Raw genomic sequence first — 27,447 nt, 5'->3', positions numbered from 1 at the left:
TTAATTTATTTCCTTCAAAAACCATTACATCTACAAATCAGTCTGGTTAGTTCAAGATCACAGCTGTTTTAACAAAGACACTAAGTTTTTATAACATGCACTTTTGTCTAAATGCTGCTGAATATTGCACAATGAATCCACTCCATATTTAGCTAAAGCAGTACACAGGGAAGAAACAAAATGAGATATGCAAGAGATAGTAGTTTAGCCAAGAAACAAATAGGCCTATTATTAAAATCTTAAATCTATCCCAAACAGATTTGGTATGTAAAATAAATGAGCATAAATATTATTACGAGGCTAGCATACATTTACAAAATTTGGGTATCAAAGAATTTTTGAAACCTCTCCAACAAAGATAGTCCTAAGAACTGACTGTTTTTATCATCCATGCTTCGTGAAGTCTCCTAGGTTAGTAAGTTATTAAAATAGAATTTGCAATTTGCCTCTAAAAGGATCCAAACCAACAACATTTTTAACATGTAAAATCACTAAAAAAACCTAGGAAGAGTATCTTTAAAAACCTCAAAGCACCTACAACCATGTGAACAGTAGGAAAACTCTTAGCATTAAATGAACAAACAAATGGAAAAAGAAACATTTAAAACTGCAACTTACACTTCCAATTTCTGTCTATAGTAGACAGAACATGAACTCTCACTGCTGAAAGGTCTAAATATGTCACATAGACAATGCATGCTGAAAACCCTCCACTAAATCCTTGGCTCACTGAATGACTCTAAGCTTTTTACTGTCTCTAGTGCAGCATTTCTAGATAGAATGCCTTATTCTTGGGCTGTTGCTTCAAGTATGACATCACCCTCTATGTTAGCAGCCTTTTTTTGAAGCGAAGTGGAGGAGGGACAAAAGGTTCTCTGACTCAGATGCTTATCTGTATTCCATGCCCCCATTATCTTCCATAAATGCTATTTAAGCTTCACATTTCAAAATCTGTTAAAAAATGCAATAAAGTAATTTCAAATTAGGTTCCAGCTACAAGATCTTCTAACACTCTGTTAAACTGTACTTTAGAAGAAAAAGAAAAAGTGGCTTAAAGCCTTGCTCCAGTTCTACAGATGCATTTTTTTAGCCTGAAGCATGCAGAGAAGTCTGGATGTTGTGGTTGGTTGTAGGCTTTTTTTTTTTTAATAATCTGCTCCCTCATTTGGGTTAATGCTGGAAAAAGATTGCTTCCACTTGCCTCCGCAGAAAGTATTCTTGCCTTTGCTTTAAAACTTTTCTGCCTTTGGTAAAGATTTAACTGAGGTTGCATCAGTAAGACTGATGGAGGTGTAACCCTTAACTATGGTTAAGGGGGCAGAGTAAGCTAAGGTTACCAGTTGTCCCCGGATTTACAAATCAGTCCCCATACAAAACCCATTGAAATTGAAAAGTGTCCTCGGATTCATTGAAAAAAAAATCTGGTAACCTTAGAGTAAGCTGTAGCTCTCCACCTCATATGCAAATTTCCCGACAATGCTTTTCTCCATAGTGGTTAAGGCTTATGACATTAATCATAGTTAACGCTAAAGCAGATCCGCTCTTAATGATATTTCCTTGGGTCAAATTCATGGCGAAGTGCAAAAGAGGGAAGGCAGGGAAATGTCCAAAATAGGGATGAGGAACTTGTAAGCCCTCCAGATGTTGCTGCACTACAACTCCCATTATTCTTGACCACTGGCCTTGTCGGCTGGGGCCAATGGGAACTGGAGTCCAACATCTGGAGGGCTACAGGTTCCCCATCTCTGGGGAAAGAATCTATGATTCTACAGCCTGATTCTGATCACTTTACCTCATCTAAGGTTACATTTGCACCATAACTATAAATATTTTTATGTACAATAATTTACAAACATTGTGCATGGCAGGCATCAGCATAGAAGCAGCATTTCTCCTCCTCCCTAGAGGAACAGAAGGCCTCCTGCTAATATGTTGCCTGCATAATCTAAATAACAAGGGAACCCTGTTGTTTTCCTTGTCTGAACTTCTTCAAATGTTTTGTTTTATTTGTATGTAATTAAACTCAACCAACTAAATTCATACATTTGAATTGGCTTGCTCATTTTATGGAAATGCAAGGTAATAAAAACAAAAACATTTTAAAATAAAGATCTAAGATTGCTTTAAACCAAGTGACAATCCTGCTAGAGGGTGTTAAGAACTCCCAAAGTGAGAAATAGTCAGGTTACTTTGATATGTGGCTAACTACAGGTTTCTGAATAAGCAGTAAGGACTGACGATGGACGGAAATGTCCACATTCCTTCCAAGCCTAAAATATTGTAATTATAAGCTGCATCAATTAATGGCCCTATTGGTCCATAGATAATCATTTCAAAACATCGGGTATCAGAAAAAGGAAACCCTATTCATCTGACCAAGGCTAGGGAGGTAGACCTCAAATTTTATATTAAAATATATTTGTTTTAAATGAAAGCACTTCTGTGACAAGCTAGTTTCTACTGTCTATTATACTCAAAGCACAATCAGATTCAATCAATCCCACAGCAGGCTTGACACAGCCCTTGATAACAACACTGAGTGGAACTTGAACCCCTGAACCTTAGGAATGTAGCCAAAGCTTCAATACACTCAACCACTGTGCGTCTTTTGAAAACGAAGTAAAAAAATATATATTAGGAAGTGTCAACACTGTGCTCCCAGCCACAGAATTAAACACACCGGAAAATATTATAAAGATTGCTACCATAGGTGCTAGCGTTAGCCTGGAACCCTCAGAAAGATTCATGTTTTTCCATTGGCTGTGCAAAATTACTTTTACTTATAGTAACATTCCACCCAACATTCAGCCATTCGATCACAACACCATTCCAAAAGCACAATGGTTTAATTTCAGTTTTAATGCATTAAGCAAACATAATTGAAACAGAAAATCCTAGCCATGTTCAGATACTCCAACTTTTAATATGGTACTTTTTAAAATAAATTTTTTAAAATAAATTGCCTAAGAACAGAAACAACTCGGATTGATCGGACCAAAGTTGCACCTAGTCTGCATTCTGCTTCCCAAAATGGCCAACCAGATCTTGAATGCAATAGCTCTTGCCTGCTGTTGTTTCCCTAGCAGCTGGCATTCAAGGGGAAACTGCCCCTAGACATGGAGGTTCCATATATAGTCGTCATGGACAACAGCCAGGGATAGCTCCATCATCCAGGAATTCATCGGATCCCCTTTAAAAGCCATACAAGTGAGTGACCACCATCATTATCTTGGAGCAGTGAGTTCCATAGATTAACAATGCACTGTTCAAAGTGCTTAAGTGGAGGAAAAGGAGGGAATGTGCAAGTGTCGGAAACTACCTAGTCTAGTTCATGTAGGGCAGGGGTGGGAAACCTAAGTGGCCCTCCAGATGTTGCTGGACTACACCACCCATCATCCCTGGCCACTGGCCACACTAGCTGAAGCTGGAGCCCCACATCATTTCAAGGGTCTCAGGTTGCTTATCCCCGACTTAGAACCAAGCTATCCAATTTTCCAATCGAACTTTTTATTGCACTAGCCATAGGCCATGGCATCATTCAGAAGGATAACAAAAAGAAAACAACAACAACAACAACAATAACCATAAAAATCATCGGGCACAGACATACAATAAAACCACGGTCATGGCTACTAAAATAATTTGTTGCATTAAAGAGAATAGAATAGCAGAAGATTCTCAGGTAAGATGTGCCAAATTAAATATCTGAATCCCCTTTGCAGTTGACCGCTATTTTGTCTGGTTCCTTCATCTTCTTAGCTGCCAGCGCATAGAGTGCTACTTTATAAGTAACAAAGTCGTCGTTGTCACTAAGCAGCCATTTCACCCTTTCCACCCTATTCAAATGTGTTCCATTCGTAAACAGGGGTTTTTATAAATCGGTCTCTTGGGTCTATATATAACGGGCACTGCAATAAATAATGGCACAGGTCCTCGACGCAGGGTTGTCCACACAGACACGAGTCTCTCTTCGTAATGAACTTTGCCGTACTGTCCATCCAACACCACCGAGGGCATCAATTGGAATCGAAGTTCTGTAAAAGCGATTCTTAGTACGGCAAGTGGGAGCTTTGTCAGGTATCTGACTCAGGCACGCTCCGTTTTGATAAGTGGGAACCCTTTCTGCATCAGAACTAAAGAGACAGTCTCTTAAGTGCCTCTTATCCACCTTCATGGTCACCTGAAGATCTTGTAATTGATATTGGGACAAGAGGCGCTGGATGCCAGGCTTCCAGCATTTGGTCTGTTCCCGTTCTGTGTAAGACATATGCCTGAACTACCTCTGTAACTGTTATCTCACACATCCAATGAACAAAATTAGTTAAGGCATTTTATGGACTCCTGAATCTTTAGCATTTCTACGTGATGTATATAAAAACAAACCACACAAGAGATTAAAACAATAAGAATTCATTGTGGAACTGGCCAGTTAAACAAACACCACCTTAAAATGCCTGCCGGAATAAGAAAGCCTTTCTCATGTGCCTGAATAAAAAGTATTTGATTTATTTAAGGCACTGAACTAAATATGAATAGCATTACAGGACTTGTAAGGTTGCAAACCTGTGCACACACCCTCAGGAGTAAGGACTCAACCACACTTCTGCCTCTTTCCTCTAAGGAAACCTGCCGTTTACCACTAAATACAAGCAAATGTCAACTGGGTTTTCTCTGGACTGACATTTGTTCCAATTTAGCAATAAAGACCATGTTTTCCGGGAAGAAGTGGTGCGGCAAAGGCTAAACTGCTTTGACTCATGCCTACAAACTACAGGACAAGTGATGCACACTTAGCTCAGCTGGCAGAGTATGAGATTCTTAATCTCAGGGTTGTGGGGTTGAACCTCATGTTGGGCAAAAGATTCCTGCATTGCAGGGGGTTGGACTGGATGATCCTTGTGGACCCTTCCAAGCCTATGATTCTAAGTGGAAGTGTGAACGAGCCCCAAATTATATTGAAATCAATCTAGCAATGCTTATTTTTCAAATCCTCCACTAAAAGAAGCTGATTTCAAAACTGACGCTCACATCTGCTGCCCCTTCACCTTCGGTCTTGTGCCTGATAAAACACCTCAATTTGTTTGCAAAACACCATTAAAAAGTAGAAGGAAAAATCAAGTTAAATTTACAAGGTTTTCTTGCTCTTCAGGCACATACCTGTGTTCTGTGAGGACGGTTACTGCCGACGGGTGGTTGGCACAGTACGCAAGGTATAAATTTTTCATTTGTGGCATCAGATTTAGGAAGCAACCACCAACCCGCTGCTGAGTTTCAGGCAACCTGAAAGAAAGCAATGTAAATGTAATTTTTTTAAATGTTCTGAAGCTTAATGCACAATGCATTCCAAATACACCTGGGACATTTGTTTTAGCAACCTCAAAGACCAAGTGTAGCTTTGGGAGTCTAGTGTTGGGGAAATTGTTGTAAAGTTGTTATATGTTTGATAGCTCATTATGCGTTGCTGTTACTTGGGATGCGATGTCTTCTATATTTTATCAATCGATGCCGTTGCTTTTGTGCCGAATGCCCATAAGCATGACAAACAAGGAGGAGGAGAGATAACTCAGTGATGAAGAGAATGAAGCTAGAAGCAGTAGCCGACTCCCTAACTGAGGAGTCAAAATTGTTACAGCTGCACCAACTTTAATGTTTTGAAATGATTTACTTCAAGAATGTTTACTGCTGGAAAGCGTATTTTTTTAAGATAAAGAATAAAAATCACCTGCTTTAATATCCTTTATCACATTACATAAAACTACTGGTTGTTGTAGGTTTTTTTGCATAGTACTTTCATTTGGGGGGGGGGAGAAGTCACTCCCATTATTTGTTCATACTTTGCAACTGAACTGCAAGATTTACAGATTTACATCAACGTGTGGGCTACAAATGTCTATAGATGCCAGGTGTCATTCTAAACAGTTAAACATAAACAGTTCTACTAGATTGGATTGTACATACTTGGTGCATTCTTCTAAAGACTGTACAAGCATTTGCTGGAAAGAACTGATTTCTTCTAGGTTTCCCATTAAATATGAAGTATCTGTAGAGTTTAACCTGGAGCCAAAAAGAAAAAAAGAAAATTAAGCACTTGCACGAAAAATAGTCCACATCATTTTTGGTGTTGCTTATATGGCCGAGACTGGCTTCCAATATAGGAGGCACAAAATCACTCTCCTTTCGCATGCACCCCTGACATCACAGACCTCCCCCCTTCCTCCAACTTCCCATTTGGGGGCTCAGGAAGCTAGAGAGGCAGGGAGACAGGCCAGAGCTCTTTCCCACTATATACATCCCAGAAGATGGTTTCCATACGCTCTGATTGACAGTGTCCCCCCCATAGCCAGCTTCACTGCATATTCCTGCATTGCAGGGGGTTGGACCAGATGCTGGGGAGGTGGGGAACGGGGGGGGTCTTCTCTGGGGCTAATTTGCATAGGGAGCTTGCCAGAGCAGAATAATGTTTGACAGCCGTTGTAGAATCTTGTGGTGTGATACACTGTGGCAGTTGGTTCAGTTATTAACAGTCTCGCGATTCTCAACAACTTGATTCTTTTAAGGGAGTTCTTTTTGGATCATCTTTTAATTAAATATTTTTTTAATCTTCCATCTTGTTATTTATTATGAAGTAGCTGTCTTATTGCAAAATAATTTTAGAAATACACTTGAAGGAGAAGTTGCTGAGTTACAACTCATGACCAAACTAAAAGCTATGGAGAGACCTGGTCTGAATAGAGATATTGGATTCATGTCCCATTATACATGATAAAGCTAATTTTGGTCACCTGTCCCTTTAAAAATCCCTTGCCCTTACCTGTGGAACCAACTGCCATCATTAACAGTCATCAACAGTTATAAAGTTGTAGGGATCTCTGCTTCAGAGTATCTGAAGAAGTTTGTAGACACACCAAAAACTCATACAGTACCTAGAAAGCTTATACTTAGTTGGTCTTTAAGGTGCTACTGGAATTATTTTTAAAAAAAATTGGGGGGGGGTATTCTTTTAAAGACTGTCTTAAGACAAAAATATTTGATTCTCTTGAGGGAGTTCTTTTCGGATCATCTTTTAATAATTTTTTTAAAAAATCTTTCATCTTGTTATTTATTGCGATTCTCAACAGGTAGAGCAGCAGGCTATGTAATGTTGCTCTCTGCCTCAGACTATCAGTCAGTCTGTAAATGTTCGTTCGTCTGTAACAGTTTAATCTATGTAAGGTGCTTTATCAACTAAAAAAATATATCCACCTGCACTGTATATATATTTTCACACTGTAACTGCAAGTACATCAGGTAAAAGTTACATATTCTTCAAACTTTAAAAGAGGGTGTCTTTGGTAGTTTTTAACAGGAAAGAGAATTAAAGGGTCAAACAACCCACATACACATAGTAAATAAGAACTAAAGTCTAATTCCCATAATATACACCTCTAACAAACTAAAAATCAGGTTCCCTTTCATCCATAAGCCCTATTATTATTAATGCTTTTTGAATTTATTGCCTGCCCTTCGCCATAGGCTCGCAGAGCAGGTTTTAAGCAACTTACACTGCCCATAATGGAAGGCCCTTAAGATGCATGCTGGCTCAAATAAGGTTTTTCAACGGCAAGATGTACTTACTTTTCACTAGCTTGTAAGGGTCGTAGGTAGCTAGAAAGCATGGTCTGTAGCTCCTTAGCATATTCATTTTCTGTTTCTAGAATGTTTTGTAGCACCTAGAATACATTTTTAAAAAGCCTGTGACTGTCGTGTTAAAACTACAGAGAGGAGGAAACCAAAATGTCAAGACATCAATATTGTTTTCTATAGGTTGACTATAAATAGGAGAGGAAGAAGTGTGCACGTGATTTTAAAAAAAGCAATTAGCGTAGTAAAAAAAAAGCACGTTTTTAAAGGTTCAAAATGGTAGGAAAGGGCTGTAGCAGAACACTTTGCAGGTTTAATCCTCAGCATCCCCAGAGTAGGATTGGAAAAGAATGTTGCGTAAAAGAACCAAAGGATATGATATATATAAGGGAAATGTCTGACATATCTTCCGTACAGCACCTTGATTATATAAGGCACCGATGGCTAATCTTTTTTTTGACAAATGTGTGTCAGAAATTAAAAGTGTGAGATGGTACTCTGCTCTGCAGCTCGCCTTCCTCCCTTGGGTGTGGTTTTTGCCAAAATACACAGCGCGCACCACTAGAGTGCAGGTGTAGCTAGATGTCAGTGTTTGAAATTAGCCAGGCGCCAGGTGCATTTTGCACCTGGCTATTGACCACTTGCGACCAAGTAAAGATGCCTGGGCGCCAGGATGGCTCTTGACATTTCCACCATCTGGAGATGCATGCCTAGGGATCACTGGATCTGGGCTGTTTTCGCACACTAATACCACAACCTGTAGAATTCTATCAGTTATTATTTTATCTGCACAATCAGAATGAATTTCTGGAACCAAAATGCTTTTTCTGTGCAGCCTGAGCGGGAGCAGTCACCATTAAGAAAAAGAGGTCGGAACAGGCCAATATATACAGGTGAAACTCGGAAAATTAGAATATTGTCGAAAAGTGCATTTATTTCTGTAATGCAACTTAAAAGGTGAAACCAATATATGAGATAGATGCATGACATGCAAACCAAGATATGTCAAGCCTTTATTTGTTGTAATTGTAATTATTCGTCGTTAGGCGGGTCAATTATAAATGGAATGTAATTAATGAAATATAATCGTGATGTTCATTTTTGTTTATTTTTGTATTGTTGTAACTATTTGTTTTATTACTGTGGAATTTCCAAAAGAAAGCATTTGTAAAAATAAAAATAAAAAATAATAAGTTGCATTACTGAAATAAATGCACTTTTCGACGATATTCTAATTTTCCAAGTTTCACCTATATATGTGGACTGGATCGAGTGACTTTTCTTCTTTAAGTTTTCAAAGCTCTTAACCCAGTTCAAGGCTGTCATCTGAACTAGCCAGATGTTTAACTGAGAACCAATCACAGTCAGTCCATCATTTGAAAAATAAGACTTTGGAGCTATCTTACCCAAAAAGGGCAACCAGACATTCCGTGACTATAACCTTGGTTTAAGGAGCATTTTAGCGCCTAGCTTATATACGAGTTTCTAACACTGCCCTAGGAGTAGGGAAATGTTTCCAGTAGTTGCTAAGAGCATTGCAATCTGCAATAATAAGCTATCTGTTTTTACCACTACCTTTTAAACCCCCAATTTTTTTATTACTTTGGGAAGGCTAATAATTCAATGGATCTCCTAGAACCCCCATGATTAGGATGATGTTAGCCTAACTACATTATTCAATACAGCAGTTTCTAGTTGGTATGGGCATAAAACCATCATTCATGCCAGATGTCTATATGAAAACCTGATGAAACAAGTGGCATGCTGAACTATTTGAAATGGAGAATTCACTGCTTCTTTCATTAGTGTTGCTGAACTCAGTTTTATTCCTTTGAATAGGCCTATTCAGCTGAAGAGAGGGTGGGGGGAAGACAATTTCTGAGTTCATTCTTTTGTTGGTAACTTGACTCCTGCCCCGAAGCTTAAAATGTCTCCATTTTGCAAGAAGCGCTACGAAGGACAGATGTCACAAAGAACACATAAGCTATTTATTAATTAGTCAGTCAGAAAGTACTGGCTTGCACACAAGAAGCAGAAAGATTAATAAATTATATCTTAGAAAGAAAAGACAATGTTGAAACATCAGCAGACCACAACACTGTCGCATGCAAAGCCAGGCAATGCGTGGGGGGGGGGGAACCTGTTGCTTGCTGCATTACAAAACCAGCAATCAGCAGCAAAGGTTGCATTGTATGTGGGGAGGGGGGCATTAAATAAGCATCTAGAAGAAACATTTTATAAGGCTTTCACATATTACACTGGCACTATTTTGCATCATTTTTATGCAGGAGTCATCAAGGTGTATTCTCATGATCTAATCTCCGAAAAACATTAACTAACTATTAAGAGACGCTTAATAGTATCACTCTTAAATGTTTTTAAATTAGCTGTTTTTAATTTTAAAATGCACGCAGTATATTTGCTAATCTGAGAAAACAAACCATATCTGAATTAAAATATGCTGTACTGTAATACAGTTTCTAAATTACCAGCAGCTAGTAGAGCTGCATTTTGCCTAAGTGTAAATTAAATTCCCACAAATAAGCATGTTCCCAAGGTTCAAATAAATTCTACTTTACATTACCTGCATTCATGCAGTACCATTTTTTAAAAAATCCTATTTTGACTTTCAAGATTCATACTGATTTTTTATGCAGAAAATTCTCAATTCTCATGATTTCTCTGTGTATCACTGTTTTCGGATGGGCTTCAAGTTCACTTACCTGCCTTACAGTATTTTTGGAGGTTAAAAAGCATCAAACATAATAATACTTCACATTCAGCATAGCTGCACCTCACGGTTTCTAATCTCACCGCCATACTTGTCTGATCTAATAATCACCTTTCTCCTCTTTCCTGCTTTCTGCACATTCTGGCTGCTGCAAGAACCCATGAGATTTCAAAGACCTGTTCCAAAAGCTCCATCACCATCTGATGGAACTACCGGCAGGTACCAACTGTGGACTGCTTTCACAGACATGGTAACATTTAACAGTCTGCACACAAACGAAAAGCATAAAGAGCTGGATTCATTCAGTGCGAGCTATTTCCTCGGTCACAAGAGGGGAGAAAAATATCAAGTACAGTATGTCTAACAGTTCGCTCACACAATACCCAGTTATCATCCCCAACTTTGACTACAGTGTGGCTTCAAAAGAACAAATAACAAAACTGCTTAAACGACTGTTTTGATATCAGGTGAAAGGAAACTGAGCGCCACTTTGCAATGTTTTTTCTTCTACTTAAAAAAAAGAAAAAAGGATACACAATCATATAGGGAATCTGCCTAAGTACCCACAAACTTTTTGCAGCAAAATAGATCCTTGCATTATGTTTTTTCTGCCTGTAATAGCATATACTCTCTCTCCCCCCCCCAATCCTAGAACTGAGCCACTGCAGAATAAAGTCAAAAATATGTAATGCACAAATAATGGTGTGTATCTCTAAATAGCCAAATTTCAAATAGTCACACGATAATAACAGATAAAACCAAATTCAACATTATACAAGAGATTGTTAAAAGTCCACATAACTACAGGAGCCTGTCTCCTGATCTATTTCAGGAAATCTTCATCATGTCAGTTTACATGCAACTCATAACATGTGTGAACATTCCTTTAAAAAAAAACACAAAAAAACCCCAAAGCCATGAAAAATGTGGGCTGAGTTTAACAACTTCACAGCGACTTTTCTGAATTTCCCGAGGAATGTTTTTGGACCCCGGGAGTCATTATGAAAACTTTCCCCAAGAAATACTCTTCACAGATTCGCATGTCAACTACCAAGTGAGAGACAAGTGACAGATTTACTCAGCATTCTCAAATACTAACAATCCAGCTGCGACAAGCACCCTTTGAATATTGTTCAGCAATGTTTAGATTTTGTGCCCTCATCAAGAGTGCAAGTTAATTTCATCAGTGAAGTTCTCTAAAATTTGCATATTACATAATTCACTTTTCAAACATTTTTTTTTAAAAAAAAAACTTTACTATCCTAATGGGCTCAATTGTTCCCTTTGTTAATTCATTTGAAATAGCCTCCTTTGATTAGGGCAGGCATAGGCAACCTTGGCTCTCCAGATGTTTTGGAACTACAACTCCCATGATCCCTAGCTAACAGGGCCAGTGGTCAGGGATCATGGGAGTTGTAGTTCCAAAACATCTGGAGAGCCAAGGTTGCCTATGCCTGGATTAGGGCAATGGTGGGGGACACAGGGGCCTCCAGATATTGTTGTTCTACAACTTCCATCATCTTTGACCACTGGTCATGCTTGGCTGCTGGAAATGGGAGCTGGAGTCCAACAACATCTGGAGGAAGGCTATAAATAGGCTCCCTACAAACTGATGTACGGGAACCAACATCATCGCTGCATAGGAAGAAGTCCTGAGAGAAAATGGCCAAAGATGGTGTCTTGTCAAAGGAGCTGAACATACAATTGTAAGTCTAAATCCCCGTCTGGGTGACAGAGCACCATTCCTTGCAAGGTACAGAAGAGACCTTGCCTTCTTCCTTCTGTGACATCAATAAAATAGGAAATAAAGTATTCCGTGCAAAAGGAAAAAACTGCACAGACTAGGCCTCTACAATACATGACTGATAAGACATTCTTATGGAATGCATCCGTTGTATATTTAGCATTATCTCTGTGGTGGAACTCTTCCAATATGTGGAACTGGAAAAGCTCCTTTAAACACCTGGTTCGGGTGCTATTAAGGCACACATCAAAAACCTTCCTTCCTTTTCCCATGAAGATCATAAGGAAGGAGAATAGGAATAGCAATGCGTGCATTAGCCCTCACTCACTCTTTTCAGACAGCACAACCACAACCCCCCATTACTAGAAATACTATGAAAATGCCTGTTTGGAATCTGCACCAAAGCCATGCACTATTCCAAGTTAAGTTCCCACCTCTTTCTCTTTTGCTGCAGTTCAAAATTTTGTGCACACAGCAGCAGGTTTCTTGAACAAAGACTAGCCCCAAACATCTCCCAAGACTTCCTCAGCACAAAAGAATTCGCAAAAACAAGAGAGCTCAGCAGCACAGTCTCTCGACTTTTATTTCATTTTTTACATACTGCTTAATACCAAATCAAGACAAAAAAGATAGCAAATACAATGCACATAACAAAAGAAACATATCAAGTGTCAGAATGCAGTAGTCTGGCCAACAAGTATCTGTAAGATAGGGGGGGCTATGGTCTGCAACCCTCCGACCTCCCCGCCCTTCACTCCCCATACTCTCTCCTACCCATAACCACCTGAATAAAAGCACCACCCCTTCCCTCTTCAACCTCCCTCTTGCCAAGGCACATTCTGACTTGCAAAACATGCAACACTCACCCCACTAACACATACACATATCGCACCAGTTCTGTCTTACATCAGCTCCCAACCGATCTCCCTACCGCAATCATTCACACTGCATAAACACAAATCATGCAGTACCCACTACTTTTGGAAACACCTTTTCATTTTTGCACAAAGAGAGTCTTCAGGGATTCTAAAACTAAGCTGGGTATTTGGGGCGGTCTTCAACAAAGTAGTTCTGTTAGTGCAAAGACATTCACCTGTGTAATGGGATGCCTTGTCTCCTCTCCCCCTGCACTCCATAAATCTGTTATGGGGTTTCCCCCCAACCCTCTGAAGCAGATTCGGAGAGGGTGCAGGAAGCATGTGGGGAGGACAGATTCAATTTTGCAGACAGGAAGATCTTGCACTAACAAAACCACTTATTTGGATAATTACTCAGACTTGATCATGGGCTCTTCCTTGTTCATCTTGTGCTGCTTTGTATCACTAGAGTCATATAGGCCGAAATGTGCATATTTTGTGCCAGTAGGCATATAAGGTGCCAGCTCTTCCAAATACTGACCGACTTTTAAGCATCAGCCTTTCACTTCAGCATTTGGGTTCCAATTCTTTAAGCCAAGACTGTAAACCCGTGAGCCTCCAAGCCACATATAGTGGCATACAGGGAATTGGGCAGCTTTCTGGTTTGCTGCCTATGTTGGAATACAAAAACAGGCAAGAGTTGTTGTCAAGCATCCTGGTTTGCCACAACACGTGGCTGGTGGGCTCTCTGCAGCTTAGCAAATAGTGGTTTAAGGTGCCCAGCTCCTGCAGATGAAGAACCTTTGCAAAAATCAAGCAAACCATGACATCATCACCTTCGGTGCTCTAGCCTTAAGCAAGATCTATGGATAAGTAGTGCACAAGAAAATTCAGATAAAGATTACTCACCACATTATAATAGCTTTTGCTAATTGCAGATGTATCGAATCCCTTTGGTGGACTCTTCAGGCTTCCTGATTTTGGGGAGACAGGTTTTTCTGAAATAGGGAATATATTAGCAGTAGGGTGCAATTTCACAGCTCGGACACTAGAGGTCAAACAAAATGCTCTTCTTAAAACTTGTTGCGGCAAAGTTCAGGACCATTTACTTCAGCTATTTATTTACAAGCACAGAGCTCATTCATATGGATCCATCTCGGCTTAGTAAACAAAGATATGAATGAGTCTTTTTGCCTGAGTGTTTCATGTTCGCAGAGTCCGTTCCATCAGCACACTGATGGAAGTCTTCAATTAGAAACAGTTCCTTGTTCCACTTTTAGAACAAGCCAGGATCTTAAACCACAATTTGAAGATTTTAAAGTCTGCCTTCTTCCAAACCTGGTAACCATTGTTTCCCAGTTTGGACACTACAGGAAACTGTAATCAATTGAAAACTTATGGAGTTAAATTGCTGTGTGACAAGAAGGAAAAGCACTGAATCCGGGTCATTTGTTATAAATCTTAGCCTGGAGACTCTGGAACACATTATAGAAACTAACAGGTGTATTTTTTTAAAAAATGAAAGATAAGACCTGGGGCTTTACATTGCCTGCCACTGGTCACTGAACCATCTTCACTAGGACTAGGAATCCAAATGTGAAAGCTAGTAACTTGTAAACAGGTGTCAAAGCATACACCTGCTTAGCAGTCACCATCACATAATGTGTGGGGATCTTACTGAGGCTGCTAAACATGAAAGAAAATCTGTGTATCTGTATGCAATGCACCTAACCATGTTGTCAATACATGTACTGGAGTCTTCAGAACAAAATCTCTCATTCAGTACCCTGCCCTGATGTACAAAAGGTAGATTAAAGAATTTCACACTCATTTTTGTAGCTGGGATACATTGGCATGCATTGTCACAAATATATATGTTACATAAAGGTAAAGGTAAGGGGACCCCTGACCATTAGGTCCAGTCGTGACAGACTCTGGGGTTGCGGCGCTCATCTCACGTTATTGGCCGAGGGTGCCGGCGTACAACTTCCAGGTCATGTGGCCAGCATGACAAAGCCGCTTCTGGCGAACCAGAGGAGCACACGGAAACACTATTTACCTTCACGCTGGAGCGGTTTCTACCCTGTTTCTCCGAAAATAAGCCATAGCAGGATTTTTAAGCATTCAAGGAATATAAGCCATACCCCGAAAATAAGCCATAGTGATAGGCAGTTTAACCTTGTAGGTTAAACTGTACCATACTTAATTAAAAAAATAAGACATCCCCGGAAAATAAGCCATAGTGTATTTTTTTTTAAGGAAAAATAAATATAAGATGGTGTCTTATTTTCAGAGAAACACGGTAATTATGTACTTGCACTTTTTGGCGTGCTTTTGAACTGCTAGGTTGACAGGAGCTGGGACCGAGCAACAGGAGCTCACCCCGTCGCAGGGATTCGAACCGCTGACCTTCTGATCAGCAAGCCCTAGGCTCTGTGGTTTAACCCACAGTGCCACCTGCGTCCCACATATGTTACATAGAAATCCACAAAGAAAATAAGTTTGGGCAGTTTATAAGCAGGCTCTTGAAACCCACCATTTGATTTTACTTCTCGTACGTAATTACTGGGAAACCAGCCTGTCTTGCCATTGTGAGTTCCTTCCCACCAGCCTCCTTCTTCCACTCTCGTAACATGAATAATATCTCCTTTTGTAAAAGAAAGTTCATCTTCATTGGTTTGTTGAAAATTAAACTTTGCCCTTACCACCAGCTGGTGGTTGCTGTTATCTGTCATATCCTAGAAGTGACAAGACAAGTGAAAACAAGAGTTTTAGGTACTTTTTCAAAATGTTAACAAAATTTAACTGAGATGTATGAAACGGCATCTGCAAATCCCCAGAGCAGGATAACAGGCTGAAGAATGAGAAAGGTCTCTGTGGTTGTACAATGGTCTAACCATTCCATTTCTATAACATTTGGGAGTCTAGGAACATGTAGTAAACAGTCATGGCCCCCAGGCATACAAGACAGGCAAAGGTCCTAGGATATTACGAAATCCATGATACTTTCCCAAACTTATACTGTGAAACTTGGCATGGATTGAAAACCTGTGTGGCTGTTTGTGTGAGCACCCAACCACCCACACATATTCGCTGCAACATTTTCCAAACTGAACCTGTAACTGCATACTGATGGAAAAGCTAAGTCAAAACAGATGCCTGCTTATCACTTTCCTAGGAGTGCCCTAAGTGCTCTTTCGTTTAATGTCCCAGCCTGTATGTGTGAATCAGTATAAGCTGACATCGGCGACTGATGCAAAACGAAGTGTATGAAAGGATACAAGCACTCCTTCACATCCATGGGTGGAGTCATTCAAAACAGACTGGAATAAAGCCAGCCACTGATTTTAGGATTTACGGCTGCCTTGACTAGTAGTGGAAAGTATGCAGTACTTTCAGCTGCTTAGAAACTTCAGGAGTAAAGAGTGCAAGACAGCCTTAAAAGAAGTGGTATGGCCGCTTACTCCATTCTAGAACATGGACGCCAACTCCTCCATCAGCTTGACACCAACCTCACCCTTTGCAAACAGTGTGAACAGTCATTGTTCGGCAGATTTGCCATTCCTGGAAATGCACGGGATACCTTGACCATACCAAGCTAACCTTCAAATCAAACACAGAGGCTATTTTTACATAGTTCTATAAAAGTTCCCACAGTAGGAAGAAAGTGAGCATGAAATGGCAAGGACTGGTCAGAAGACGTGGGCCTCATTTTGTTCATTTAATTTATATCAGAGGTGAGGCACTGCAATGTTGCTGGACAGGAATTCCCATCATTCCCTTGACCAACAGCCATGCAGGCTGGGGCTGATAGGATCTGGGAGTCCGACAGCATCTAGAGAACCACTGGTTCTCGGCACCTCATGCCTATCATTGGTTAGTTGCCTTTCAGCAAAAAAAAAAACTCTGTTTGAGATGACAAGCAGAGGAACAACATTTATATGAACTAATATTATTTACTCTCACAGATTTTACCATCACACTTCAAAAATTGGAAAAACCACAGACTCAGAAAATATCTGAACCAAGAAACAGGGTTGAATTCAACCACTCACTGGATAACCATGGGCCAGTCACTGCCTGATGACCTAATCTACCTGACAGGGTTGTTATGAAGATAAATGGGAGAGGGCGGGAAAATGGGCCACCATGTCCTCCTTCAAGAAAATATGGGATGTAAATATAAAAAACAAACTAGAACAAACCCTTATATTTCCCTGAAGCAGAACAGAACTTGAACCATTATCCAGAAGTCTTAGTCAAGTATGAAACAGAACAGAACCACCCCCTCCCTATACAAAAAAAATCAGGTTACCAGGTTCAGACAAAAAAGCATAGGTTGCTTCTTCACCTATGAACGTGCATGGTTGTACAATTAAAAAGTACAAATGAAAGAGGCCTTTGAGATTTATCTAGTACCTAGATAGTATACTTTTAAGGTAGGATTCATACCCCTTTAGCTGTAAAAGTTTTAGACCTATTACTTTGCTCTGAACTGCATTATCATGTGCCTTATTTTCTCATCACACATGTGCGAACTGAAACTGAATGAATTCATTTGACATTGGCAGACTTGGTTGCCGAGGGCAGTAACTACCGGTAGCACTAGCCCTCACTCAGAGCAGAACTATTAAAGTGAATGGGCATGGCCAATTTAAATACATTGGTTTGAATGGGTCATTTCTAAGTAGGACCCATGTTCGACACAACGCTGAAATTTAACTGGTTAAAACCTAAGCAGAAAATGAAACACAAATGTAATGCTTGGGCACCCATTGAGTAAAGAGGTCTATTCTTCATGTATTATGACTTAAGATAGTGCACAGAATAATAACAACAATAAAATAGCACAACAACAACAACAACAACTACCTGCCCATTTGACTGGGTTGCCCCAGTCACTCTGGGCAGCATCAAACACGGAGGAACTAGATGGCTATGAACTGTTTACAAAAGCACCATTTCTAGGACTCTTTGGCCACAAGCCAATAGCTAAGCACACTTAAACCTCACTGGCGCACTAGTGGGTTTAAGCAACACCTGACTGCACTGAATTGTTGATCTCAACCCATGAATCTGCAGAATCCGAAAGCAGATTCCTCAAAACAGCACGAAACATATTTAAAGTCTCAAAGGCTTATGCTACGGATAGCTGAGAAGGCAAAGATCAAGTATCTTGTGAATCTGAGCCAAGCTTCTCACTTTGCAGCACTAATTAAGGAGAGTGAAAAGAAAAAGAAAGAGAATAGAAATAGGTCAACACTCACCAGACTTCGATACTGGCCCTGAAAAAGTTTTGAGGTTCTGCTATGTAAAGATTGGGATCCCAGGGAATCAAAAGATTTTATTCGATGAGATGATGGCCTTGCGCACACAGAATCACTTCCTAGCCCAATATCTGAAAAAAAAGATAACCATGGAACATTAGCATTTCAGTTAAGCACACATATACAGTGTAAAATTTGTGCATTTATATTTGATTTCCTAAAACTGAAGTGTAGAATTCCCAGAAATGTACGTGTACACTTTAAAAGCAAATAATAATAATCACACCCCTCATCCCCCAAAATCGAATGGAATGCATGAGGGCATACTTCCATATCCACACCAGGAGGCACATTTGCATGCATGTCCAATTTAGAACGCCTGTCCCCGATCCCAAAAGTGATATCATTACTATGGAAATGAGGAGGAGGATGTGTCACTTTCCATGTATGTGTCTCCTTAGTTGGATCAGGCAAGAAATCCATGAGGCATGGGGTGGGAAGAAGAGGCCGGTAGGTAAAGTCCTCACTGTCTTATTTGGGAAAGGAAGGCACCATACCCCAACAAGAGTAGCAAGATAAAACAAATCATGAAACATTTTCAGGGTTCTAAACTTATTAAAATGTATATAGCCCACTCTTTCTACATTCAGGGAGGCACAACATCTATAATAGACACATTATATGGGAATGTAAGTGCCACTGAATTCAATGTGGCTCATACGATTAAGCACTTAAATGCATCTTTATAATCTACTAGCCCCCCAAGTACATTTGCAGCTCCTTCTCTCTCTGGAAGAAATCCTACAACCATCCTAGACTATGACACCAACTATCAGGAACCAGAATAGCCTACCACAAAACCTATCTATCCGTAATTATATGGTATACTGTAGCTGTAAACTGGTTTGAGAGCCAGTTTTGAATAAAAAGTGAGGGATACATATAATAAAATAAACATTCAATTAGATTGCTTTTAAAGGGACATATCAGAACTTCTGCTAGATTATTCCTCAGCTCTACTGTTGTCCAGCTTCACTGATGTTCGCAAACACATGAGAGGAAGCCCGTTCTCATGTTGCCACCCTGCGGACCACACGTGGAATTAATGCAATAAAATAGGCTTTGACACACATACTAATATTATGAACTGTTAAGTGTATGTTTGTGCACACACACACACATGAGTGCTTTAAGAGACAGTGACATTTATGCCCCATAGTCATGGGGTATCAAAATCATTAGAGGTGATCCTATGATCAAAACAACAAACGTCTGGTACACACCACAGAATTATTACTAGAAAAATGGGACAATTGTCCATCTATCCTCTTAAAATGGAAAAAAGAGCACCAAAACAGACACAGTAGGTATATATTACTAAGAAAAGTAGAGGTGTTCTGTACCTGATGCCAAATATATTCCAAATAGCATCTAAGTATGGAAATGGGGCACTTGTGCAGGGAACACTGAAAACCAAGCAAATTCCAAGCTAATGACTTTGGCGCTATCATCAACAGAGCTATTCAGGTATAGTTCCTTTATTTAGTTAAGGAAGCAAATTCAGCTCATGGACAACTGGGGAGCTGTGAGCCAGAGTGTCGCCAGAGTGTCGCAGGAAATGAGTGGCATAAAAATCCTGCTGCTGAATGGTAAATACAGTGAACTTTTTTTAAAACAAAAACCCTGAAACATAGAAACTTTCAGCAAAACAAACAAACAAAATACAGAACAGCGAGAAAATGAAGTAGGTGGAAATGGATTTTACTTACCTGCTGTTACTTTGTTTAGAGCAACCAAGGAGCTGAGCACCTTGTTGAAGTTCTGTCCCTGATAGAGATCATTTGCATCAAACGTCTTTAAAAAGAAAAGAAACATGAATACATATTAAGTCATGCTAGAAAGAAAGCCACTGCAAGTTCAAAACGAAATTGTTCTGAAAGATCTCAGCCAGGTTTTGATCCGTTGTTTTTATTTTATACACACAAACGTGAGTTGCAAAGAGCGTACAACTTCTGTTTCTCTTGCGAGGACCCCCTACCTTATTAGCTTCCGGGCCCAATTCAAAGTGTTGACAATGGCTTTTTTATGCACTTTGCCTACCTGAGTGAACATCTCCTGCCACATGTGTCCCCCACACCCATAGACATGCCAAAGGGAATTGGTTGTGTGTGCCCTTTCACACGGAACTCCAAGGCCACAGGACCACGTCTTCTCTCTTGAACAACCTCCTTATGGAATCCATTTCCAAAAACACCCCTACCTGGCCTATTGTATGCCCATCTTCCATAGGCCACTTAAAGATTCTCCAGAAGTTGGTTCCGGTTTCCGCCTGCAGGAATGGCGGACCTGTTTTCCATCTCTCTGACCTTCGTAAGGAATTTGGCGGTTGCTAGGGGAGTAAATGGCAACCCCCTACCCTCTCCGGGGGTTACGGAGAGGGGCCGCTGGCCCGCGATGCCCCCAGACCCACTCCGACTGTTTTTGGAGTGGGGGGAGCTTGGGCTGAGCACTTACGACGGCCAGGACTCCCGGACGCTAATCTGCATGGCGGGGATTTCCATGGTTAAAGAAGATAATTAGGCTTAAATCTATGGACATACTTCAGAAGGAGGGGAAGAAGCGCTGTTTACTGCTGAGAATTTTATGCTGCTGAGCGAGAGGAGTCAAAGAATGTACGGCATCTGGAAGAAGGATTGATGGGGACGGAGCGATAAGGGAAGCAAGTTTTTATTTTTTCTTCATATTGTTGCCTCGTATCTTCCCGGACGCGATGTCCTGGCTTGTTTGGAGTGAAAGAGAAGCAAAAGACTGTGTGAGTTGAACTTTATAGCTGTTGTTACTGAGCATATTTCTTAAAGATGTGAAGTTGCCGATGAGAAAAGCCCCCCCCTAGTCAGACGGAAGGAGTTCTGGACGCGTTCGGAGGATTTATGAGCTGTGACGCACTTTAAATTGGAGCAGCGACCTGAAGCTAAGTTCAGCTATAGGGCAAGGAGATCCATTAATTTACCAAGAGTTCATGGTTGGATGTTTGGGTCTCCTGCCTGAAAAAGCTGTAAATTCTATAAAGATAAATAAATCGTAAATCTTCATGGCTATGAGAGAAAATGAAAGTGATTTGAGCCTTTTAAGATGGCGCTGCTACTCCGTCGCAACAGGGAGCTCCACTAAGAAGATTTATGGGGAGGCTGGACTGATTAACTCACACAGGAGAAAGAACATCTGTGAAACTTCGTTTGACATTTATCTCAGCAGCTGGAACAATTGGATGAAAGTGGAAAACATCTAGGTGACTGTAAGGGGAAGATTTGGAATATTATGAGCTTGGAGGACGATTTGAACTTTAGAAATAAGACGGCAGTGGACAGTTGCGAGGAATTCCCAATTTCTTGAAGCATGGGAACCCAAAAATAAATTATTTAGATGATTTGGCATAACATTCGGTTTGATTGATATATATATGTGTATAATTTGAAATATTGAATGTGATATAATTGGTTTTAATTGGAAAATTAATAAAAATATTTTTTTTAAAAAAAAAAGATTCTCCAGAAGTTATCCCTTTTACAGGCTGATGAGTCAACTGCAGTACAGAGGGGCAGCTATGCCAACCTGTTTCAGCAAACACAATAGCCCTCTTCAGGCATTGATGTAGGAGTGGGGGTGGGGATGGGGTGGGGGAACCTTACCCTACTGTACACAGGATGTATTAGCCAATCCTGCAAAGTCACCCAGAAAGGACTATTTATTTTCCACATGTGGCCCTCTATCTCTGCCTGAACCAAACGAAGTTATCAGTTGTCTCTCTTTTTTAAAACAAAAATACAGAGTGGGAACTTGTCCTAAGCAGAGCCTGCATTCAGAACCCATATACTGTACATAAGGAAGCTTCACCCTACCCCCCCCCCCGAGGTTGCACACACTTAGCATAAAGAGGGGAAAAACCAAAGTGTTCTTTTCCAGGGTACACTGTACTTTGGAAAATGTTTTTGCACCCGCATGATTGCTGGTGGGCACGGCCCACAGTTCCCCACATTCCTGACATGAAGAGATAGGGAATTGGAAGCAGGCAGCACTGTGCCTGTGGTTGCAAGTCCCAAGTGCACTGAAGGAGCATGCCCGACACTCTAAAAAAGCGCTCTGCATGGAATCTCTCCAACAGTGTGACCCCGCTGAAGCCCTGTGCACAGGCTTCTACTTGCACAACAGGGCTTCCCACTTCTTCCCCCTGGACAACCCATGAAATTGGCTTTTGGGGAGGCAGGAGAATGCCCAGAACAACCCATGAGGGAGGAGGCATCGTTGTATCTTGCAAGCCAGAGTGCTTGTGTAGACAGAAGTAGACACTGCTCCATCCAGGAAAACAAGAACCATTGCCATGTAAGACACATTCCAGCCCGGCAAAAAAACTTGAGGATGCAGAATGGAGCCAGTGAAAGGAGAATCTAGGGAGAATCTTGATGGCCAGACAAGAGGCCTGGAGGGCTACATTTGGCCCCTGGACCTGAGGTTCCCTAGACCTCTTTTAAACCAAACATTCCCAAGAATATGCAATTATCAAAAGTCTTTAAAAAGCTAAAGGCATAAAATTTGTTTCCAGCAGGAAAAGGAAAATGCCACTCCCTACCCCTCACTCCATCGTCCACCCCGGAGAGTTACCGTAAGTATCAACCGGAAGAAATCCAGCCAGAGATACAGTATACCAGGACTATTTTTCAAAACAGCAAAGTCACAAAATAAAAATGGGTTAGGAAGCAAGAGAATCTATATAAACAGCACACAAGAGAAGGATTTGGGCTCACCATTGTTAATTCTCTCTCAACAAAAGTAGACTGCTAAACGTGTATGTTCAAAGAAGTCAAGAAAAACAGGATGTGAAGAGGCTTATGTTTCCTGCCAGTCTGAGGCTATCTGGGATGGTGGGAGCGAGTCGATTGGCCAATCCAACAGCCAGTTCATCATCGGAATAACACACGCACCTAGGCGGCGTTACTCAACAGGAAGCCAAACAAGATGATGAAGGAAAGGTGATTGCAGAGAGTAGAGCATATGCATGTGTAATGGTTTCATGGAAGTGATTTCATGTCATCTGGGAATTCTCTTTAAACAGAATAGTAAGAATTGCCAACAATGTACCAAGGAGGTGGGGGGGGGGTTTCCAACCTGTTCTTGAACACTAAACATTTCTTTGCACCGCAGAAATTATGTGGGGGTGCCAAATTTCATGATGGTATGCTCTGTAGCATGAAAACAAAAATAGGTGGGGGAAGAAGAGTAGTTGATTCTTGAGGACATGGCTCAAGGTTCAGCCCATGACAGCTCAGTTCAAAGCATCAAAGGAAGCATTGCTCGGGAAGGGAGCTTTCCATCAGAGACTCTGGAAAGCCACCTATGGCCAGTGCTGGAAATAACAACTGAGAGGCTTCCTAGAAGATGCTTCTGCCCATCTCCTCTGCTTAGCCAGTCAGAATAATCACTACTAGCAGGTCCCACGCAGTCCCCTGCAACTCCTGATCCCACAGAAATAGCTTCCTTAGGGCAGTGGATTCTTTTGCTCATTCCCCTCCCCTTTTTTTTTTGTAAGAAGCCATTGGTGGGTGTGAAAACCAAGCTGGTGGCAATCCTTTTGGCGGGCGTTCCATTCCTGACCCCCATGCATTTAAGCGGAGCTTACAAAAGCGCCCACACACCCCTTTTTCAGACCACTTCCATATTGGCAGCGATGAGCATGAGCATGATGTGCATAAAATGGTCACTGCCTGTAATGAGTTGAGGGGGGCAGACTCAGTTACCCCAACCAAAGTCAATCAGCCCACCCTAAGTCAATCAGAACCATGCATTCTTTCTGTGGGTGTTCGCCTTTCTGAGCCTGCAGAGAGGGATTTGAAGAAGCAAGCAAGCTAGCCAGTAAGAATGTTTTATAAACTTAATTGTTCTGCTGGGTTCAGAAAGAGCTTTTAAGCTGTCTCCCTTGCTTGCCAGGCAAGGCTCACTCAGCACACCAACTCTGGAAGGGTAGGGATGCTCACAGGAGATCTCACAGGAACTGGACAGCCGTGTGAGATCTTGCACCAGTGCACCAAATCTGTGTGTGCCTTGCCCCCCCCCCCCAAGCAAAGCAGAGAGCTAAAAGTTATTTTCATGCAGGCAAAACGCAGTGCAGAAAGAGCTTTAAAGCGTTCTATCTTCCTTGCATTTAACTTGAAAAATTTCAGTCAACCAGCCTTTAACTGCCTATGGTTCGAATCGTGCAAGTTAAATGTTTGTAAAATGCAATTGTACTGAAGACTAGTTCACCCAAGCACTTTTTTAAAAAGGCAAACGCTGGCACAAGTTGATGTTCTGAGATACTGATCAGTGATCAGTACCACATACTCTGCTGATCATGTACTTGGCGCCATTTGAATTTGTGACAGCTGTAAAACGGAAGGCAGCAACTTGCAGGCTACAGAAAATCAGTCTAAATGGCTCTGAGTCTCTTCTCACCATTATCTGGTATTTAAAGTACTATTGTTTTTCAAAGTAATAAACCATGTTCTCAAGAAACCAAGCCAAACATTTCTGATCTGCCTAGATGCAGAAAACTTTGTAACACACCTTTTTTTTTCATCTACAGAAATAGGAATACAGTACAGACAGTTTTGACTCTCAAGCAAGCTTCTTTCCTTCCAGAAACCTGTGCACTGAATGGTTACACACATATCGCCCGACCGTCTCTTCTTTAGCACTGTAAAGGAATGCTTTCAAATCTCTACCAAAATGAGAGCTCAATACTTTTCCTGTCTTCTCTTCTTCCTCTGCTCCCCCTCTCCTGTCAAGAATTCAACTTCTACCGGCCCAGAAATGCATAAGCAGATATAAAAGTATAAATGGGACAGAAAGCTACAGTGAGAGGGGGAAAGTATTTGATCCCCTGCTAAATTTGCCCATTTGCCCTCTGATGAAGAAATGACCAATCCATAATTTTAATGGTAGGTTTATTGTAGCTGTATCACTCACTATAATGCACATCAATCGCTGACTTTTGCCTTCTGGGTTTCTGGGGGTTTTCCTGTTGTTATTCTGCCTCTCACAGCTACAATAAACCTACCATTAAAATTATGGACTGGTCATTTCATCGTCAGAGGGCAAACGGGCAAATTTAGCAGGGGATCAAATACTTTTTCCCCTCACTGTATAGCCCAGTGGCAGCCTAATCCTATGCATGTTTATTTGGAAAACAAGTTCCACCCACTGCAGTTGAACTTCCAAACAAGGTAAAAGGTAAAGGGACCCCTGACCATTAGGTCCAGTCATGACCGACTCTGGGGTTGCGCGCTCATCTCGCATTATTGGCTGAGGGAGCCGGCGTATAGCTTCCAGGTCATATGGCCAGCATGACAAAGCCACTTCTGGCGAACCAGAGCAGCACACGGAAACGCCGTTTACCTTCCCGCTGTAGCGGTTCCTATTTATCTACAGTACTTGCATTTTGACGTGCTTTCGAACTGCTAGGTTGGCAGGAGCTGGGACCGAGCAACAGGAGCTCACCCCGTCACAGGGATTCGAACCGCTGACCTTCTGATCAGCAAGCCCTAGCCTCAGTGGTTTAACCCACAGCGCCACCTGGCTCACATTTGCCAACCAACCATTCCCCTAATTCTCTACAATAAACCATGAGATTTACAGAACAGTATGGCCAGGGATATCTGAAATGTGCTGAAGAGGTCAACAATATTATCTAGAATGGAAAATGACCCCCAAAAAACCTGCAGTTCAAGTACAATATATGATGCAATAGGATACAGCTGGGGTTTTTTCCTATCCAGGATTCTCTTAAACTATCTAGTTGTTATCTGGTTCACAACTTCACAATGACGCTTGCCTGAGTTCAAAATATTTCCAATTTCCCCCAAACCATGAAAATACAGAAGTCCCCCCCAAAAAAGTGACAGTCATATAGTCTTGAACTTTCCCACAATTTGTTCCTGTTATTAGGAACTCAACTAGAACCAGGGCCTTTTCAACACTGGCTCCAACCTGGTGGAACTCTCTGTCTCATGAGACCAGGGCCCTGTGGGACCCGATTTCTTTCTGCAGGGCCTGTAAGACAGAGTTGTTCTATCTTAATAAATTGTTTTATATCTAGTGTTAGCCATCCTAAGCCCGGTTTTGGCTGGGGAGGGTGGGGTATAAATAAAATTTATTTTTATTATTATTATTATTATTATACATAATGCCCATTCAAATTTTAAAATACGTTTTCAACTAACAATATTTAAGTTTCATGTCTTAACAGAAAGGCAAGTGCAGGCAAGAGGACAAACAACTTTACAAATGAATGCAAACATCACTGACCACTTAATATAGTAAATTGCATATTGTTTATGACCAATAATCAAGAAGTTTGAACTCAAGGTAGTCAATCACAACTGTTTCTCAGATGACCCTGTGAATTCCACCCCCTGCACCCCACCTAAATAAAGCTTAGTCCTTTTACAAAACTCTTATTCTTTCTGCCTTTCCCCTCCGAAAGGTAAGAAACATGGGTGGGGCTTTACCTTGGGTAAACAAAGCCAGAAGTTCAATTGTCTCACATTTCTACTGTAGTTCACAAGCTTGTTTCAACAAGTTTGCCCTAACAAAACTGTAGTCCCACACAGGGTTCACAGACAAAAATGAAGCAAGGTAGGTGTGATTGATCATGTGATCAAAATCTAGGTCTCTATGTTCTAATCAATTACTCATTAAAAGGAAAGATAATAAATTTGCTAGGTACTAAAGTTATCAAGTGTTAAATCTACAAGGCCCTTTAAAGTTAGATTCACTAACCCAAGGGAAAGTTAGCAAGCTTGGGGGGGGGGCTAATTTAAATAGCTGTGTAGAAAGGGGGGGGGGAGTTCATCATTAACTAATTGACTCTGACTCAGCAATGTAGCAGCACTGCCAAAAGGAAGAAAACACCATACTTGGATGTAACAAGAGAATTATACACAGAAGACTCAGAAGATACTTGTCCTGTTCTAAATTGTACTCCTTATAACAAAGAAGTCATAAGGAAACCAAAACCAACCAAAACCAAGGCAATCAAGGGTTTGAATGAATGAGGAAAAAAATGTAGAAACCAACTAGTTTCGTAGAGAAATCTGAGAAAGTGTCACCAACCAGTCAGAACTGAAGAAGTCTACTTTTTACAGAGCATTTAGATTTGATTATCACCTACACATTTCCTCTAGTTATCTCACTACG

At 40.9% G+C, this 27,447-nt stretch overlaps 1 protein-coding gene across 3 annotated transcripts in view; it reads right to left on the bottom strand.

Moving 5' to 3' along the window:
* The window catches only part of ARHGEF7 (Rho guanine nucleotide exchange factor 7), an 86,161-nt gene that overhangs the window by 40,720 nt on the left and 17,994 nt on the right, over positions 1 to 27,447 (bottom strand). For 2 of the 3 annotated variants that reach the window (XM_035114324.2, XM_035114322.2), the window contains exons 3-9: positions 19,989 to 20,073; positions 18,220 to 18,350; positions 15,489 to 15,690; positions 13,862 to 13,950; positions 7,615 to 7,709; positions 5,959 to 6,054; positions 5,158 to 5,280 (exon numbers count right to left, since the gene is read on the bottom strand). In XM_035114324.2, the coding sequence (XP_034970215.2) occupies positions 5,158 to 5,280; positions 5,959 to 6,054; positions 7,615 to 7,709; positions 13,862 to 13,950; positions 15,489 to 15,690; positions 18,220 to 18,350; positions 19,989 to 20,073 (821 nt within the window). Of the gene's footprint in view, positions 1 to 5,157; positions 5,281 to 5,958; positions 6,055 to 7,614; positions 7,710 to 9,192; positions 9,196 to 10,462; positions 11,668 to 13,861; positions 13,951 to 15,488; positions 15,691 to 18,219; positions 18,351 to 19,988; positions 20,074 to 27,447 lie in introns of those variants that run through there. The other variant, XM_035114325.2, reaches the window with a different exon arrangement.

The sequence above is a fragment of the Zootoca vivipara genome, chromosome 4, assembly GCF_963506605.1.
Source record: "Zootoca vivipara chromosome 4, rZooViv1.1, whole genome shotgun sequence".
NCBI lineage: Eukaryota > Metazoa > Chordata > Lepidosauria > Squamata > Lacertidae > Zootoca > Zootoca vivipara.
Note: the sequence above shows the minus strand (reverse complement) of the source record. Positions and strands in the feature narration are given on the sequence as shown.